Here is an 18,167-nt window from a genome sequence, read left to right on the forward strand (position 1 = left end):
AGGAATCACTCCACTTGAACTAGAAAGGCTCTTGGGTAGGGCAGTGCAGCATTTTAAGAGTGTTAGGTTGTAAACAAGTAGGCTCTGTGAATATGTCCCTTCCTTTTTGTTTTAACCCCTGCTGTCATAATTGGCCTAATTAAAGTGTAATAGAGGCCAGACTGAATCTATCACAGGACTCTGGCACATCCTCCGGTGAGCCCCTGGGTGCCATTATGGTTGATAATTGTCAAATGCTGCCTGCTGCTGTTTCTGTTTGTCACTCCATGCGACGGCCAAGTGGCAGGTCCTGACACTGTTAGTGGCATAAGTATTGCAAAACTGTTGACAGATCCAACCTGGGCCTGTAATTAGTGTACACCAGTACACTGCCATGTCATCGGAGAAGCCTCTGGCTTAGGGGAGTGATCCTTCGGCCTGTCATCACACAGATTACGCCTCTCAGCACCTCATTCATACTGAGCTTGTACTGGAGGTGAGCTATGAGCTTGACTTGTTTCACACTCCTCTGTGTCTGTGTTTGAATGAGCTGCCCTCTGCGGGCTGTGTTCCAGTACAGTGAGTCTGCTGAACAAAGTCTACCTTCACTACTAAATTAAGAAGTGGTGTGAGACTGAGGCCTTTATCTGCAGACCAAACCTCCGGCAATTTCCTCAAGTGACCGATTAAAAGAGACCTTCATTTTTTGTTAGATCTCCCCACATTCGAGCTGGCAGGCGTGGCACAGACTAATCCTCCAGATATAGTGATTTCCTTCTTTCTACAGGCCACGCATTAGGAAGCTGGATCCGAAAGGGAAATACCACGTTATTTTTGAACTGTAGTGTTCTGTGTACAGTCCAACTTTGGACAAGGCCACATTATACATTGCCACCAAACCAATTTTTCAGCCTTACATTAAGGAGAAGTGGCATCTCTGAACATCATTTTCAGATGTTAAATCTTAATTATTTTTTTTACTTTATCCTCTGACAGACTTGGCTTTGCCGTGGGAATAAAATTCTGCTTGATTTGAAGGATAGTTGAAATCTGAATCGCTTGGGTCTCATTTAATTTTGTTGCTCTGACACGCATCCCATAAACGCCCCCACCCTCAAACCCCTTTCCATCCCTAATGTGAGAGGGCATCTGTCCAGCCTATCCATCTGCCTGTGCTGTGTTGCTCACGGTCTCTGTGGGCAGACAGCTGCTCAGGGCCTTTGTCCCACGCTTACTCCTAGCACAGCCCTTTGTCATTACCACACTTCGACTGGGGGAGGCAGAAGTGTGATGATGCTCCCTCCCCCTTCACAATTAAACCATATGCAACTGTGCACCATAATTGCTGTAGTGATGCAATAACTGGAGGGTAATGGTTGAGATTATTAGCCCTAAAAAAAGCATTGTGCTTCTTCTGCTTATATTCAGGAAAATGTACTTTGTAAGAACTGTATGTATATGGAGATCGATGGAAAAACATCTTCTGGAGTTCAGAGGTTGCTGTTGTGGGTCTTTGACCTGACCTGAGGTCTGCACCTCATTTAGGGTCGTCAGCCTGCGGAGCTGTGTGACTCACTAGGCTGAGGTTTGTGTGGCACGCTGCCGTGACTCAGCACAGCCTCTAGTATTGTTGCTTCCTCTTGTAAGAACACAGGGATTTATAGAGAGGCCATCAGATGTCCAGCTCAACACATGTCAGTTCCTTCCCTCATGCTTTCAATCTCCCCCTTTCTCTTTCTTAGCTGGATGCCTGCTAATTTATTCCCTGATTTCCATATGAAGGAAGCAGTGGGCGTGAATGCCCAAAAAAAAAAAAAAAATCCTAATAATTCCTCTGTCCACTCAGCGTAAGAGAAGGGAAATATATCACAGCTTGCTGTGATATATTTCTTAAATCTTAAACTATAGATTCCTTATTTATTAAATCAAATCATGGTATTGTTAAATGTTATATGCTTTCTATCCTGATTTAGTCGTCAGCATCTTTATTTTCTGCAAACATGCAACCTTAACACAACAGTCTATTGCCTAATGTTGAAGGCATGTTACACGTTAGTGCTTCAAACGCTGCCTCTGTGCAGAGAGGGCGATCAGATGTGAGGTGTGCTCGATTTGGAATCAACCCTTCAATGCACCATTCATCCAGCGCTCAGCCTTTGCCGTTTGTAAATCCTGGGTGTGTGCACAGTGACACATTATTTCTCTTCTGTCTTCCATACACCACTGTTGCTGCTTTACTAAGCTGCACTTCACACAAAAATGCACTGCTTGTGCATGATATCTGGGGTCTTTGGTCATACTTTGGTCATTGTGTGTTCCAGATCTCTATACTGCTCCGTTGCCTCTGCCGCTCAGTCCTGCTGACTGCAGATTTTACCATATATGGTCATTCACTGCTCCCTGCCTGACAGCCTTCCAAGACCATTTCCTCTCTGCCCTGCCATTGGCTGCTTCACGTAGTGTCGGTACACATGTGAATTCTGGGATAGGCTGAAATATGAAGAGCGGTTAAGACGAGAGAACTAGGTTGAAGTCAGATGTTGTCTCTGTCAAAGAGTCATTCATTGAATTCTAGGGCCATATATAATATATTTGTTCTGTAATTTTATACTAATACAGATTATTTAATAATCATTGATCAGTCTGGATTACTGAATAATAATAATAAGCTATTAATATAGAGCTGTGAAAACATGATAGCTTGCTGTTAAATAACCTTATTTTTAGCTGGGAACCTTTTTATTTAAGAGATTTGTAAAATGCCACTTTCAGCCATTTGATGCATTTGACAGCATAAGAGCAACTATTAATATAATTACTGTTGTTGCACAATTCAGTGAATTGGCAGATGAAATTAGAAAATAATCTCTTCAGGTGGGTCGCCTTCGATTGGTTCCTTTTTCTAGAAATGTATTTTCTGTCATATGCGTCGTGCCTCTCCACCTGATAATTTATTTAACGCCACAGGTGCTGGACTGTATCACAGCATGCACTGTGGAGACAGTAGGAAGATGTGAAAACACTTGAGACAGAGGGCATGCTTAACTGCATGGGAATACAAGGTTCATTCAGAGTGATCTCACCAAAGAGATGACAGGAGTCAGTGACCCACTAGAGGTCCTTCTATATTACAGTGCGTTCTTGAAGCTATTGCTAGGACTATAGACCTACTGGGAAATGTTTTGTCTGTCATCTGTCATTAGTAGCCAGCCACTAGCTAATCATGCTTTTAGAATATGAGGAATCCATCATGTATTGTTCCTGCCTAATTTTGTGCTGCAGGAGCACTTGGATAGAACTCTGCCTCCCATAATTATTTTATATTTGCAATAGTTATCTCAAATATTTCAGAAATAAAGGACACAATTTCAGGAATTTATCTTTTGACCAAGATTATTTCAGTAACTGTACCAAAAGTCTACTGTACTGCAGTGTATCTGTGTATAGGTTAGTCTACTTAATCTCTTCAGCTATATAAAGCTCATGTTTCCGTTCAAACTGAAGTGTGCTGAGTTGTATTGTTCGTGCCTAATCATTCAAAGGTTGTAAATCTTAAGAAAAGGTTCCGGAAGAGACGGCAATGCTGCTGCTACTGCCTCAGCTGTTTGTCTCAACCATACAGACTTGTTCAAGTGGAAATTTCCATGGAGCTATGAGCAGCACTGGGCAGCAGACATTGTAGGCCCTTTAGAAGTGTGCATGTGTGAATCACATGTTGAGCTGCAAGGAAATGGAGTGTGCTGACGTCTTGTGTGAATGAGAAGAATGTCCCCTCTTGCCTTGAGGGAATCTTGTTCATCCATTTTTTTGTGTGTGTTTCATTGTTGTGCTTTGTATCTATCACTGTGTTTTTCACTCATTTTCTGCAGTCCTACTTGTTGCTATGCAACCAGTTGTTTTCTAGGCCTCAGACATTCCTCTCGGAGGATACAGATGTCTGTAGTGTGGTTCTGAACATGTTAGGTATTCAGCTGCTGTGGTTAACCCTATGCCATTGCTGTGGGTGTTTTAAAATTTTTTTCCTTGTTCGAGACAAAATTATGCTCACTTAGTTATTCCATGCCTTACTGAGCACGTGTCCTGTACCTGGAGGGTGGAGACCATGGAGAGGATTTTCTTGCTTGGCTAGTTTAGTCTGTTAAAGCCCAATTTTAAAGCTGTTATAAAAGTGTATAACAGCTACATACCTGTTCACCTGTCTGCTTCGCTGTAAGATCTTCTGATCTTTTTGCAAAACAAAGGAGCTTTGCAGTAAGACAATATTTGACAAAAGTCTACCATCTCATTTTGATGCTACTTCTTGTGGTTCAGATGCAAATAAGTCTTGACAGCAATATTGTTCATCACTTGAACAATGCATCATGTTCTTCCAAAAGGGAATTAAAAAAAAGGCAACACAAACATGGAGGAGAACATTACACAGCACAAGGTTTTATAGAAGAGGAGGAGGAATCTGACCAAGACAAAACACGCTGCTCGTACCAAAGAGGGGCAACCACTGTTGCATAGACCGAACATGGTTTGGGTATGAAAAGTCTGACTCACATCTTCTACTACCTACGCAGAAATCATGTCAAACAGCATGGAGAGAGTCTGCAGACGACGACCACAAAAGTACTGTTGAGTCCTAAAAACCAAAACCCAAACTTAGACGTTACAAGAAGCTTTTGCCTGTTATATATGGCACAAAATCACCAAGATGGCAGGATCTGCCACGACATCAAAAGACAAGCTAGGGGCAATGAGTAACTGTGTGTATGTTTGTGTCTGTGTGTAGATATCTAATAGAACCCATGACACATTCTAGCACACACTCATCCCACAGTTGATGACTGTCTATGATACTCCTGTTTGAAGACTATCCTGAATCATCAATTCTCAGATTTTAAATCTGCAACTGTTCCTGAACCATCACTGCTGAACCACTGAATTAAGTTTCAGTTGTGTTTGGGTGGACACCTCTTTCTTGTGCAGTACATTTACTTTAAAATATCAATTGCATTTCTTTTTTTCCCAGCGAATAACACATTAAATTGATACTCTGGAGTTCACATCAAAACATTATTTTGGGCTCTACATAATAATGGAGATATGTTATTGCAAAGGAAACCCTGATAACCTTGCCTGACCTGGCTCGAGGAGTCTTCATCCCCTTGTGATCTCACTCCATACGCCTTGTGTATCGTGTTGATGCTTGATCCAAGATTCACTTGTGTTGGTTCTTAAAACCCTGAAATCTGTATCATGCATATCAGATACAAACACCATTATCACCTCAAAGGGTGCTGTATTTGACACCCTGGCAGACCTTTGCTCTCATTAGCCATACACATACCAGAAGTCCCTTGGGCCGAGGTGTGGAATGTAAAGAACGCGTCTCTCTCTGGTCGAACTGTCGTCTCCTCTGCCATGCCTGGGTTGATCAGGAGGTCGAGCTCCACAGCTTAATTCAAGTGTTACTGGGGCGTCATGGTTAATTGAAACAAGTCATCCAGAGCAGATATGATTAATTCGTAAATAAAGGAATTAATATTGTTGAGCTAATGCTGGTGATTAAAAAAATGTGTTGATAGATAATTGTGGAAAACTGAATCCAATGTGAGGTCATGTAGAAGTCTTTGTAGTATGTCTGACATGAGAGATGTGCTGGGAAGTTTCAAAGTCTTTGGGTTCTGACATCCGGGCCTCTGCAAGGGCAGACATAGAACATGAGCATGTGCTTATCAGCAATGTTAAGTTTACACTCTTCTAATTACATGCAAGAAAAGTCTTTAACTCCGCATTGGTAATGAAGCTCACATTCCCAGCACCACAGTTTGAACTCTGAGGTTTAGATGAATGAAACGTTACTGTTTGTGTTGAGTAAACAGTGATGATATACTAAAACTCTCAGGGGCACAGTCTCCTCCTTTTTTCTGTTTTACAATAACTATAACATCTGCTTGAACATCAGCACAGTTGTGAGTCAGTTTAATGCCCAAAAGCATCTGAGTGAACTTAAAATCAATGTTTCTTTAATAAATGCACCCTCCACCCTAGAGACAAGTATGCAAACGCTTGTTCTCATCAGAGAAGACAAAAGGGCACAACACCAACTGATGTTTAAATGATAGTCATTGTTTTACATTATATAACTGGAATACCAGTGGCATTACTCTGTGTCAATAATATTATGCATCTGTTTATTTTGTGAAAATGCTGTTACGTCAAAGTAAATGCATTATTAAAGACAATAAAGTGGAATAGCTCATGTGAGTTATTTGCCCATCATCCTCTATAATCAGTTTGTTGGACGTTCCTGTTGCCACACCTACTTCCTGCTTTAACCCTGTTCCTACTGACTTCAGGAAATCAGGTGCAGGAAAATTATTAACTAAGCTTGAATATACATTTCCATGTGATTAAATTGATATGCACAAATACATTATCGGCCTGGAAATGCATACTACTTGTAATATTTCATTATGGTCATTGTTATCTGATGCATGATGATTGCTCATAGATCCCCATTGACAGCAGTGTCAAAGTCTGCTTTCTTTACACTCGGCTTTAGGGCCGATTTCAGGGTGTGGTTAGCAGTCAGGGTGCGGTTTAGACAAGATCTTGTGATTTTTCTCATACTACAGGTACACACACACAGACTCACACACTCATTATCACATACACCGGACTTTGATCACTAAACTTGGAGTTGGAGTATGTGTCACAGCCCTGACTCTGTGTCAGTCAGGTGACTGGTTACCGGCCTAATATTTTCATGGAGCACAGAGTCAAAGACTGTGATTTGTATGTGGGACTATACTGATTTAGAAAGCCGGTCATCTCTTCAGTCTAACGAAATATGACTTGAGTTATGCATCATGCTATATTGAGATATCGGCCACACTTTTCACTGTAATAGCAGGAGTCTTGCCGTGTCCTCTGCTAGGCTGCATAACGTTCTATAGCAGTAGCAGAGAATAGCTTTTACCTGAGACTCATTACACCCAGAAACTGAACTGTCCCTCCAAGGTCCAAGGCAACTTCTTCTGGTCTCTGGGTTTTATTTTCCCAAAATTGTACATTTGAAGATGATCTGTTTGGTCTGCACTTTTTGAATATCTGAACATTGTAATGATCGGCTGCAATTAGTTTAGATTTTGAGTCTAAAAGGTTTCTATTTGCTGCTTTTTGCATTTATGTGTCTTGACAGTTCTGTCTTTAAAAGTAACATGTAATCATTTGGCTACAAAAGCTATAATTTAGAATTTGGGATGAGCTTGATCTGTTTGGAACTTTGGGACAATCACTTTAATCACATGATTAGCTTTGCCTTTTGTAGAAAATACTTTGAATAAAGCTCATGCAGCTCTGGTTAATTCACCACAAGTCTCTTCTACAAATTCAGTTAGTTATTTTGCTGTTGTATACAATATCACAAATAAATACTAGTATACTCAAATCATCATCAAGTTTGATAACCACACCAGGTGGAGGATCAGTAAGTTGCTGTGGGAGAAGACATGATTCAGAATTTGAAATGGAAGGCCTGTGAAGAAATGCCAACGATTGCATAACATGCAGTTGCAGGTAACAGCGTGTTGTGGGTGGTGGAAAAATGCTCAGAATTTCAAACTTGTCTGGCTAGCCTGGACACTCCATATCATATAATACTGCTTCTCTGTCAAAACATGTCCTTCTGCTTGGGTGAATTCCATGTGCTTTTAGTAAACTGACATTGTAAGTCTCTGAGTTGTACTGTGTGACTATGTTCTGCATAATAAATGGAACTGGAGTGTACATCTATTGTTTGGACCAACATTAGTAATTGTCGAAGGTTACATTCTTGTGAGTTTAGGGTTAGGTTCTAGTTTTAGTTGGAGGTCTTACTTTCTTCAATATACTGTTCTTAAAGTTACTACTTGGTCTTAAACAATTATTGTAGCCATTCCCAAGATGATGGCAGAATAGCTGTGGGCAGTGAGTTATTCTCCTCTTTTTTTTTTGCATAAGGGAAACCATTATGCTTAAAATAGGGCTGCAGCAGCACAACTCTTTCCATAGTAACTGACATCATTTCTCCATCCCTGTGGTGCTACAGACTTATCACAGACCAGGGTGTGTCCCAGACACCGCAGCCATTACAGCACAGGTTTACCAAGTCACCTCACCATGTAGAGAGCACCAGGTTGTCCTAGTTCGTAGGGTTCAGAGATTACATTAAGCTTCACGTTGGTAAGAGGAGGATGCACAGTATAACTGAGTGAATTGTGTGTTTACATGTGTTTTTAGTTTTTTTTGTGCGTAAGAAGTTTATTTGAGTCGTCTGAGTTGCATAAGCAGGCTATGTGAAGAGCACAATATAGTGTGTGATTCAGGCTACCATTTTAAAGTAAGGAGATAGTGTATAAAACCATGCATCTGCTGGTGGGTGTCTACTATATCACGACGTCAGAACTAATAATGTTCTTTAATTACTGTGGGTGGACCAATAGGGGCTCAGTATAATCTCACTTTGCTTCTGTGTAGCTCCAATACAACTTAAGCCTCTCTTTTTGGCTAGGTCATGGTGTGACAAACCACGGTTGATCTTTGGATTCAGACAATAAGATTTGTTCTTCTCTGTACTCATAATTGGGAATAAAACCAGACTCTCAATTTAAAATTCAATTTCAGATTACATGCTAGGCTTGAGAACTTCATGTAGGATTCGTATTTTCTGTCAAAGCTTGTGACTCTACACAGTTGATCTTCAACGAACAATGTTCTTAGAACTTGTAATCAAATCAAAACCTCCATTTATGTGTGTGTACATATATGTGTGCTTGTGTTTAATTTGTAGGTGGGCTTTAGGATTGTTTAGGATTATACTGTAATTGTCTTGTTTCAAAACATGCTCATTCCTCCATCAGACGATGTTCTCTAAGCAGGACCAGACTAAGACTAATCTCATTACTTTCTGTTGTTTATCTTTTGTCTTTACAGACGGGACGCATTGACAAATCCTACCCCTCAGTGTGTGGACACACAGGCCCGGTGTTGGACATTGACTGGTGCCCCCACGATGATCATGTCATTGCCAGCGGCTCTGAGGACTGCACAGTGATGGTAAAGTTTGTCTCGACCTAAACTCGGATCACTTCACTGAGGGGAAAAATACATCACACACCCTCTTGAGCTAATAAGTGACAACAGACTACATGCTTTTATTGCGAGAAGCCAGACTGTTGTAACCCAGGGATGGGTGCAGACCTCACCCTCTGGATTAGATTAGGTTCAAATATGTGTTGTAAGAATCAGAGCTGGGGAATGATTTGAGCTGTTTATTGAGCTGAGGTCACAGACTTTTTTGAGACTTTAGTTGTACTTGCCTCCATATGTCCTTATTTGGGCTGTAAAAGGCTGAGATTAGACTGTTGCCTGTTTACTTGGCTACCACGTTCTCACCTGAAAGTCCAGATTTCCTGTTAAACCCACACTGAAACAATGTCTTATTTATTTAATGTTTGCAGAAGAGACAACAGCCATGAATACTTTTGCTTCTTGTAACAATGGGGCTTCTATTTTAACTATATATGTGAATGGTCTAAGGAGCATGTTGCAAATATGTTGAGGGTGTGTCCAAATCCCCTTTTGCTGGTTTAGTAGTAGGGAAAAAGGTAATTGTGCCGGGCGCATGATTCAAAAGCAACATTCTTAGTCTCTAAGTTAATCATAGGTCTGTTTTGGGCACAACACACAGTAAACCAATTGGATTGCCATTCCCTTGTGCCTTGCTATATAAGGGCGTATCAGGTAAGATAAGACATTGTTTTACATCCCCCTCGAGCAGACGTGTGCGTGTGTGTGTGTGTGTGTGTGTGACAATCAGTGTTTGGTTGTTGTGTACTCGCCTATGTAGGTGCATGTTTAATAATGAGTTCTTAAAATAACAGTGAAACCCTGAGCCACTGACTTCAGACGAGATGTTTGTTGGTCAAAAACACAATCGCTTACCAGTGATTTGAGACAGCATTGCACCACCAATGTGTCTGCTTTTATTTTAAGACAATGTACATGTCATGTACACACTGATGGGAGCAAGTGCATTAGCTATTAAAACAACATGGACGCTGGATGGGAAAATGAAAAATACATTTATCTGAAACTGAAGATTGAGCCCTTTCTAGTCTGGGCTCAGACTGGTCAAGTTGTACACCACAATATGTACGTTGCTATACCAGTTTTTACAGGAAAGAATGAATTTTACTGCAGATAGCACTAAAATATTACTGTCATAGTTTGGACATGGATTGATCTAAAGAATTGATGGGTGATGTCAGAGTGTTCATTTGATCCAAATTGCTAAATAACATTCAGCTCACTGGCTACAGATCTCCCTTCATGTATCAATTAACCTTCAAGATATAAGTTGGTCTCATCTCCAAATCTTATGGTCAGACTTTTCCTCAGAACCACTATTTGTCTCAATGGTAGATAAACTCTTATTATAAAAATGTAGGGTTCAAGTTTGTAAATTAACTGCAGCTGGCATATGGGTTATTTTACCATATGTCCCTTATGTCATGAATCACATCCTGTTGCATGCCAATGAATTCTTAGTTGCTGCTGCCCCCCTCAGGTCTTTTTTGGTAACTACAATTCATCAGTAACTGGGTATGTTGAAATAAGTTGACTTCATGCCTGTCTGCTCTCTGTTCCTGACCTCTGTCCTGTTGATGTCCTCCACAGGTGTGGCAGATTCCTGAGAATGGCCTCGTCACTGCCATGGCTGAGCCTGTGGTGGTGCTGGAGGGCCACTCCAAGCGTGTTGGCATCATCACATGGCATCCAACAGCACGCAATGTCCTTCTTAGTGCAGGTAGCAACTCTCTCCGTGTTCTCGAACCTGTGAATTAAAGTGCTCTGAGGTCGAATTAAATTTTAGCACTAAACTTTAAGCTACAACATATCATTGTGGTGTTAGCTACCATAAAGACCAGATGCTGTGCGTGACTGTGATGAGCTGCTCACCTTGACTTCACTCTGTCGCCAGGTTGCGACAACCAGGTCATCATCTGGAACGTGGGCACAGGTGAGGCCATGATCACCCTGGAGGACATGCACCCTGATGTCATTTACAACGTGAGCTGGAACCGCAGCGGTAGCCTCATCTGCACCTCCTGCAAGGACAAATCCATCCGTGTGATTGACCCCCGCAAGGAGAAGATTGTTGCTGTAAGCAGATTTAAAAGATTTCTTTGTAACACTCTTTAAATTACATTTTAAATTATGAAATAATTAATAGTTCAGGAAACAGTGAGTCTTGTGCTCACAAAACCATGTTGACTCCTAAACTACACTTCACAGGAGAAGGAGAAGGCTCATGAGGGCGCTCGACCCATGAGGGCCATTTTCCTGGCTGACGGCAACATCCTCACCACAGGTTTCAGTCGCATGAGTGAGAGACAGCTATCCCTGTGGAACATGGTAAGATGCATCATGAACGCTGACTGCACGAGATATGTTCAATGATTATGTGACCAAACACTGGGATTGAGAGAATAAGAATAAGTTTGAGAGCAGGGCTTTGTTTGGATTTCTGCAGGGTTAGGCACTATGGTGGTGTGGGCGTTGCTAGCATGCAACTATTTACTACTGTATTTTGGACCAATATTAATTTTATCCAGGGTTTCCTCTAGGATTGCTCTTATTATATTATTTTACACTAAAGCATTATCAAGAAGTAAACACAAAACAAGCTCAGTGATGTAGCCCATGCTACTAAGTAATCATCACATTTTTTAAAGTGGTACATTTTAAATGCATTTTCCTCACTCTCCTATAACCACCTTATAACATAACAGCGTTTGGCTGCTTAATGGATTTTTTGTTTGTTTGGACAAAGACAGTTCACTGACCCAGTTTCACATAATCAGCTGACTGTGACTGTAGCGAGTCGATTATTTTCTCTGAAAGTTATTACATTTTAGATGTCAGTGTTTTTGAGCTCATCTTCTGTGACGAAGTGAATTCTTGGCAGTTTCACCGATTTTTATCCCTGGTTGATTTCTCCTCTAAAGACGTCAGGAGTCATTTTCACCTCATTTCTAGTTAATTTATTTCCTCAATTAAAAAAAAAAAAAAAAAATCTCTTTCAGAATATAAAACATTTCCTTTGTCTTAAAATTGTAAGGAAAGTGAGATTAACCTTATAACCCTTAAAAACTTGCCCCATATTCACAAGTTTATTATGATGGAATCTACCACAATATTCACAGCTATTAGAAGTCCAACCATTTCTTCCTGTTTTTGAAGATAGTGACCTTTTCCTCTGGCCTACATATACAAAGTTATCAATACCCTTTTTTCACACAGAACAACATGGAGGAGCCCCTGACTGTTAATGAAATGGACTCCAGCAATGGAGTGCTCTTGCCCTTCTATGACCCAGACACCAACATTGTTTACATCTGTGGGAAGGTAAGTTCCCCTTCAGGCACTCAACCCTTAAATCAAGCATAATTATAATGCTTAATTATACATAATTAACAGCACAACATACATTTTTTGGGATATTATGAGGAAATTAGATTTCCATTTTATTGGCTACAGAAGTAAAATGTATGATTCCTTTTCAGGGTGACAGCAGCATCCGTTACTTTGAAATCACAGATGAGGCTCCATATGTTCACTTCCTTAGCACCTTTGTCACCAAGGAGCCCCAGAGGGGCATGGGCTATATGCCCAAGAGGGGCCTTGATGTCAATAAGGTCGAAATTGCAAGGTAAGCTAAGCTATTCATCATCTGAACCCAGAATTTGTTTTGAGTTTATAATTTGTAAAGTGGAATTCCTAGTTTAACCACTAGGAGGCAGAACATAATCACAAACCTCACTGTCGATATTTGAGTTTATTTCTGTTTAATAATGTACTGACCTTTTGGTAATTGGTTTTAATTTGTGTTTCTAGGTTCTATAAACTGCATGAAAGGAAGTGTGAGCCTATTGTGATGACTGTGCCTAGAAAGGTGAGTTGTCTTTACACGCGGCTGCAGCACCACTGTGTAATCTGCAGGTTGAACCAACAGCAGCGTAGTGACGCCTTTTCTTATAATGAACTGGTTTTGGAATTTTTCTCATAGCATGTCGCTCTTTCCCTCTCCTTCAGTCGGACCTGTTCCAAGACGACTTGTACCCTGACACAGCCGGACCAGACCCCTCCATTGAGGCTGAGGAGTGGTTTGATGGCAAGAATGGAGAACCCATACTCATCTCCCTCAAGAATGTGTATGTTCCGACCAAGAACCGTGAATTCAAGGTGTTCAAAAAGAACATTTTGGATAGCAAGGCGGCCAAGAACACAGAGAACTCGAGCCCTGCCATCAGGTCTGCCTCCCCAACTCCAACAATTGTGAGTATTTACTTTTTATTATCAGATCATTTCACATATCAAGAACAACCCTGCGAATCTTAGCCAAATAAAGCCTGTACATGATTTGAATGATGGGCAGTTAGTACTGTAATATTTAGACAACATCAGACATGGGAGTTTGTCCTCCTAACTTCCGCCCTCATTAAGGCCCCTCACTGCAGGTTTGTCTATTCGTCTGTGGCTCTCTGGACCTCATGTTGTCAGACAGACACATTTTAAGTGGAAGAAACAGAGCTGATTGCTGGCTGTGCTCCTGGGGTGGTTTGTAGAGGTTGTACAACCCACTCTACAAACTAAGGGGTCTGGTGCAGCTCTGGGCGTCCTGCCGCCATGCATCCATGCCTCACCCACAACACAGCCACCCGCCTGGGGCCCAGCCCATGTGTCTCTCTGCCATACTGCTCTGTAATCACAGCCCACTTGGTTCCACTGCTGGAGGAACATGTTAACCCTCAATGACCCAGATCCTGCCTGGTGGCAGTGCAAGACTGTAGGCAGTGTTTCACAGGTTGTCCTCTGCCCTGTTGTGACACTGAAGTTTCCAGCAGAATTATGACCGAAGCTTATACAAATGTGCTAAAAGTTCTTGTCCTTTGTTCTTCGTGTCTCCCACAGAAATCTGAAGCCAAGCTGGAGGAGATCTTGAAAGAAATAAAATCCCTCAAGGACCTGGTCAGCAGTCAGGAGAAGCGAATCATCAAACTTGAAGACCAAATGTCCAAAATTGCCATTTAATGACCCTCTTCCCGAACCCGCTACAATTCAGGACGTTCCATTGGCTGGGTGGTGGGCAGGACCGGTCACTGTCGATCTCAGTGACAGTGTTCGTCTGAGTCCTGCCCAGCAACGATTCCTAGCTACATTCCAGATGAACTTTTCTTAGCCAGCCCCCAACCCTCAGTTTAACACAGGTGGAATAAGAAGGAGGTGTGGCAAATTTAACAGAAAATACTTTTTGCTTTTTGGTGACAAAGGACTCCTTTTATTCTGTGGCAGACATTTTTTATTATCTTTTTCTTATAAAACAGTCTTACACAATTATTTTTATTTTAGAGTAATGACCATGCAATTCCAAAGTCAGCAGTTCCCATTGGCGATTGTATACCCCAATATTTTTTGGAAGTAGGCATCAGTGTTTTGTGTTGCCATACCCCAAAATATAATGTTGCCAAATTTAACTTTTGTTTACACCTCCTTAACAGTATTTCTTTCTCTTTCTTATGGGAATATTCAAAATGCAAACAGGGGAACTCAGTGAAGTAGACTGATCGTGCAAAGAGAAGAAAGTCTTCATTAATCTGAAATAGAAATTGTTGGGAAAAGAAGATTGACGATGCAAATAAATTGGGATTGAACAAATTTTTCTGCCACAGTCGACATCAAGGACTATAGATAAATCTTCATGGCTGTCTGTGTTGGAGTTGCACAAATCAATACCTGCCTTCTGCTGTTTCTTTTTCATTCCTGTCGCTTTTCATCATTCTGACTGTGGACACAATACTCCATGTATACCTGCATTCCTCTCTAGCTTGCTTCATTAACATCCACTGTTTGCTTATTGGAGAAAAAGACAAATACATTCCACGAATCAGATTGATTGGCACTTGTTGGTGTGGGGAAGGATCCTGCTATAACATTCCTTCTCCAGTAAACACTCTACTGTAGTGACTCAGTTACACTGGTTGGTCGGTCGTTGTGGTATTTTATGGGCTGCCCACAGACAAACCAGCTCTGTGCATTTCAGCCTCTCTGCAGAAAAAGCGTCTGTCAGCTTGGCTTTGTGTTTTTCTCAGAGGTTCAGTAGCCAACCTCCGTTGGTGGGTTAGCTCAACACACGTATAGTCAAGTGTAGTGGGATTGTTTTGTGTCACTGTTGCATTAAACACCATCTCAGATCTGTATCTTAAAAACAGGGATTGATGTGAAATGACACCAAGTTATCACACATTGACTTGACTATTGAAAACCATCTGGTGTTAAAACTGGAGATCGTTTCAGAAACTGTTCACAATCGACCTTTGAGGCCAAGATTGTGTGTGAAAATGTGCCTCGTGTCTTTGGCCATTTTGGTTCCTGTCACTCTGGATGTTCCTGCTTTGTTTCGTCTTAGTGGTGGTGGTGTTATAAAAATGGATTCACAGTAGATTATCCAAGATTTGTCTCTAACCTGGATGAACTGAATAGTTCACTGTTAATTTGTATCCTGTTTCTTGTTCCACTGTGCATATATCCCTCTTAGCACTTCCACTCCCTGTTTATTTTTTTTAATGGTTATTTCTCAGATGCCCCCATCGAGTATAGTTATTTCGAAAACCATGAACCTTTGGAATCGTTCAATCTGAGCTGTTTTGCTATGATAAAAGCTCTATTTTCTTGATGTTGTAGATTTGCTTCCCAGTGGGAAGCTGAGACGGGTAAAGGTTCAGTCTGTTTGCCTTCACTAATTGTAACCACTGTAAAGACCTGAAAGTGCCATAAGGGTGACCATGGAAGTGTTTGTAGGGGACTGTTGTGTGAGTAGATTTGTGTAGTAAATGGAGGAGTTGAGAGGTGCCCACCGCTTTGAGGTGCTACAAGGCTCCTGCTCATTTAAGTACTGTATCTCAGCCACATAGATGACATCATCCCAAAATACACCAGGTGGCGTTTTTTGAAACCGTCGACTTCGGTACAGGTATTTAAACATCATAGAATGATGTCAAACCGATCGAGCAGCTTTTTTTCGGTCATCGTGGCTTCCAGATGTAACGTGAGCAGCGAGTCCTTAATATTAGTGACAGGGAATCTGCAGGAGCGCTGATCTGACACAGATTTTACTGACCCATCTTGTATATCAGACTGCCAGTCTATAGATCTGTCACAGCACTGTCGGCACGAGAGTTTTAAAGAGGCGTAGTAGTGGATAGTGACCCAAAGGGAATCTGTAGGTTGGAGAAATGTGCAGTTGAAAGATAGAGGTATGTTTGTAATAAAGGTCTAGAAAAATGAGTGGAAGCTGTGTAAATAACATGACCATATTTTCTGTATTTTTTTTTAATTTTTGTTTTGTGGTTGTGCTCAAGAGGGTATTTTTGAGGGAGGTGGGTTATAAATGTTTCCCCTTGTCTGTGTTCCCTGCACCTTGCCATAACGCATCATGAGACGACTGAGCCTCTGTTGTACTGGAGGTCGTATGAATATCGAGAAAGAAAATCAGACCAACACGAACCCGGATGACGCCTCATGTCGAGGTCTGCTCAACATTTTTGTTCATTATTCTTGCTTCAAGTATCAAACATTGATTATAAGAAAAAATAATAAAGACTTTTTAAAATGGGCTCATTGAGTTTTGAATTCATCTGTGTACTTACTGGTTTAAATTTTTTTTCAAGGATAAGGTTATATTTATCCGGTATTTTTCTTTTAAGCAGTCTTTATTAAAAAGAACAAACGAATAATGTTCTGTTCAGAATTCCCATAGACTATAATATATATATGTAATATGGACTGTCTGTCCACTTGTTGATTTGCTTAAATCTTTTGTAATTGTTTACAAATATATAATTAGAACGTTCTTCTATGGTTCACAGTTATTTCCCAACATGACTAGTGACAAGTTTCTAATCATATTAAGGGCCCGAGCACCTACGGTGGGAGGCCCTATTGTATTTCGAAGGATTTGTATTTCCCTTTTGGGCTTTTTCAGGACCTAGACGTGCTCATATTCATACCAACGTTTGCAGGACATTCAAAACCCCAAAAAGTAATTGTATTCTGGAGTAATTTAAAATGGGCCTGGCAAAATGGCCCAACAGCGCATCCTGGAACGCAGCCCGTATGTTTCCCTTTGACCGATCTTCACAAAAGAGACTTGCGAGTAGGCTCTACCCCCACTAATGCAGGCACTCCCAATCGATTGGTCCCATCCCCGAGCTTCTACGACCTTCGGAAGAGAAAAACCCATATTGTGAAGTGTTAGGGTTAGGGTTATGGGCTAGAGTTAGGGTTTTGGGCTAGGGTTATGGATAAGAAGGTCGTAGAGACTTGCGAGAAGGCTCTACCCCCACTAATGCGGGCACTCCAAATCGATTGGTCCCATCCTCGAGCTTCTACGACCTTCGGAAGGGATAAACCCAATTTGTGAAGGGTTAGGGTTAGGGTTGCAATTAGGGTTAGGGTTTAAGGCTAGGGTTATGGATAAGAAGGTTGTAGAGACTTGCGAGTAGGCTCTACCCCCCCCCAATGCGGGCACTCTCGATCGATTGGTCCCATCCCCGAGCTTCTACGACCTTCGGAAGGGAATTAATTAAGGGAATAATTATGATAAGGGAGGGTAGGGTTAGGGTTTAAGGCTAGCGTTAGGGCTAGGGTAATGGATAAGAAGGTCGTAGAGACTTGCGAGTAGGCTCTACCCCCACTAATGCGGACACTCCCGATCAATTGGTCCCCAAGGAAAACATGGAAACTGTGTGTATGAACGTCTGTGAGGTGCAGCATCTTTTTTTTTCTCAATTTTCATTTTTATTTTTATCCTCTTGTATTGACCAACATCAGTTGTTCATATATTAGTACAGACAATTAACTCCAAAGACTGATTTACAAAAGTCAAAGTACAAGAAATCCTGTATTGATACATTTAATAAGATTGTCTGCTTGCTGCAGTGAAACGACAAAACAGAATAGATGGATAGAAACAGATAATTCATGTATGCTTGAGTCAAACCTGGAATTGGACAGAAATCTGTATTTTCAGTGCATGAACACGTTCTGTTATAACCTGTAGTATAAATATGAGGAGACAGAGATGAAACTTTGTT

At 41.2% G+C, this 18,167-nt stretch overlaps 1 protein-coding gene across 1 annotated transcript in view; it reads left to right on the forward strand.

The window, feature by feature from the left end:
• Positions 1–16,688, forward strand: part of coro1ca (coronin, actin binding protein, 1Ca) — a 28,480-nt gene extending 11,792 nt beyond the window's left edge. The window contains exons 3-11 of the mRNA XM_053420110.1: positions 8,944–9,066; positions 10,690–10,819; positions 10,994–11,175; positions 11,308–11,427; positions 12,316–12,420; positions 12,579–12,724; positions 12,910–12,967; positions 13,108–13,350; positions 13,987–16,688. Coding sequence (XP_053276085.1) covers positions 8,944–9,066; positions 10,690–10,819; positions 10,994–11,175; positions 11,308–11,427; positions 12,316–12,420; positions 12,579–12,724; positions 12,910–12,967; positions 13,108–13,350; positions 13,987–14,106 — 1,227 coding nt within the window. The 3' untranslated portion in view covers positions 14,107–16,688. The remainder of the gene's footprint in view (positions 1–8,943; positions 9,067–10,689; positions 10,820–10,993; positions 11,176–11,307; positions 11,428–12,315; positions 12,421–12,578; positions 12,725–12,909; positions 12,968–13,107; positions 13,351–13,986) is intronic.
• Positions 16,689–18,167: the final 1,479 nt, after the last annotated feature.

Source organism: Pleuronectes platessa, chromosome 4, assembly GCF_947347685.1.
Source record: "Pleuronectes platessa chromosome 4, fPlePla1.1, whole genome shotgun sequence".
Classification (NCBI taxonomy): Eukaryota; Metazoa; Chordata; class Actinopteri; order Pleuronectiformes; family Pleuronectidae; genus Pleuronectes; species Pleuronectes platessa.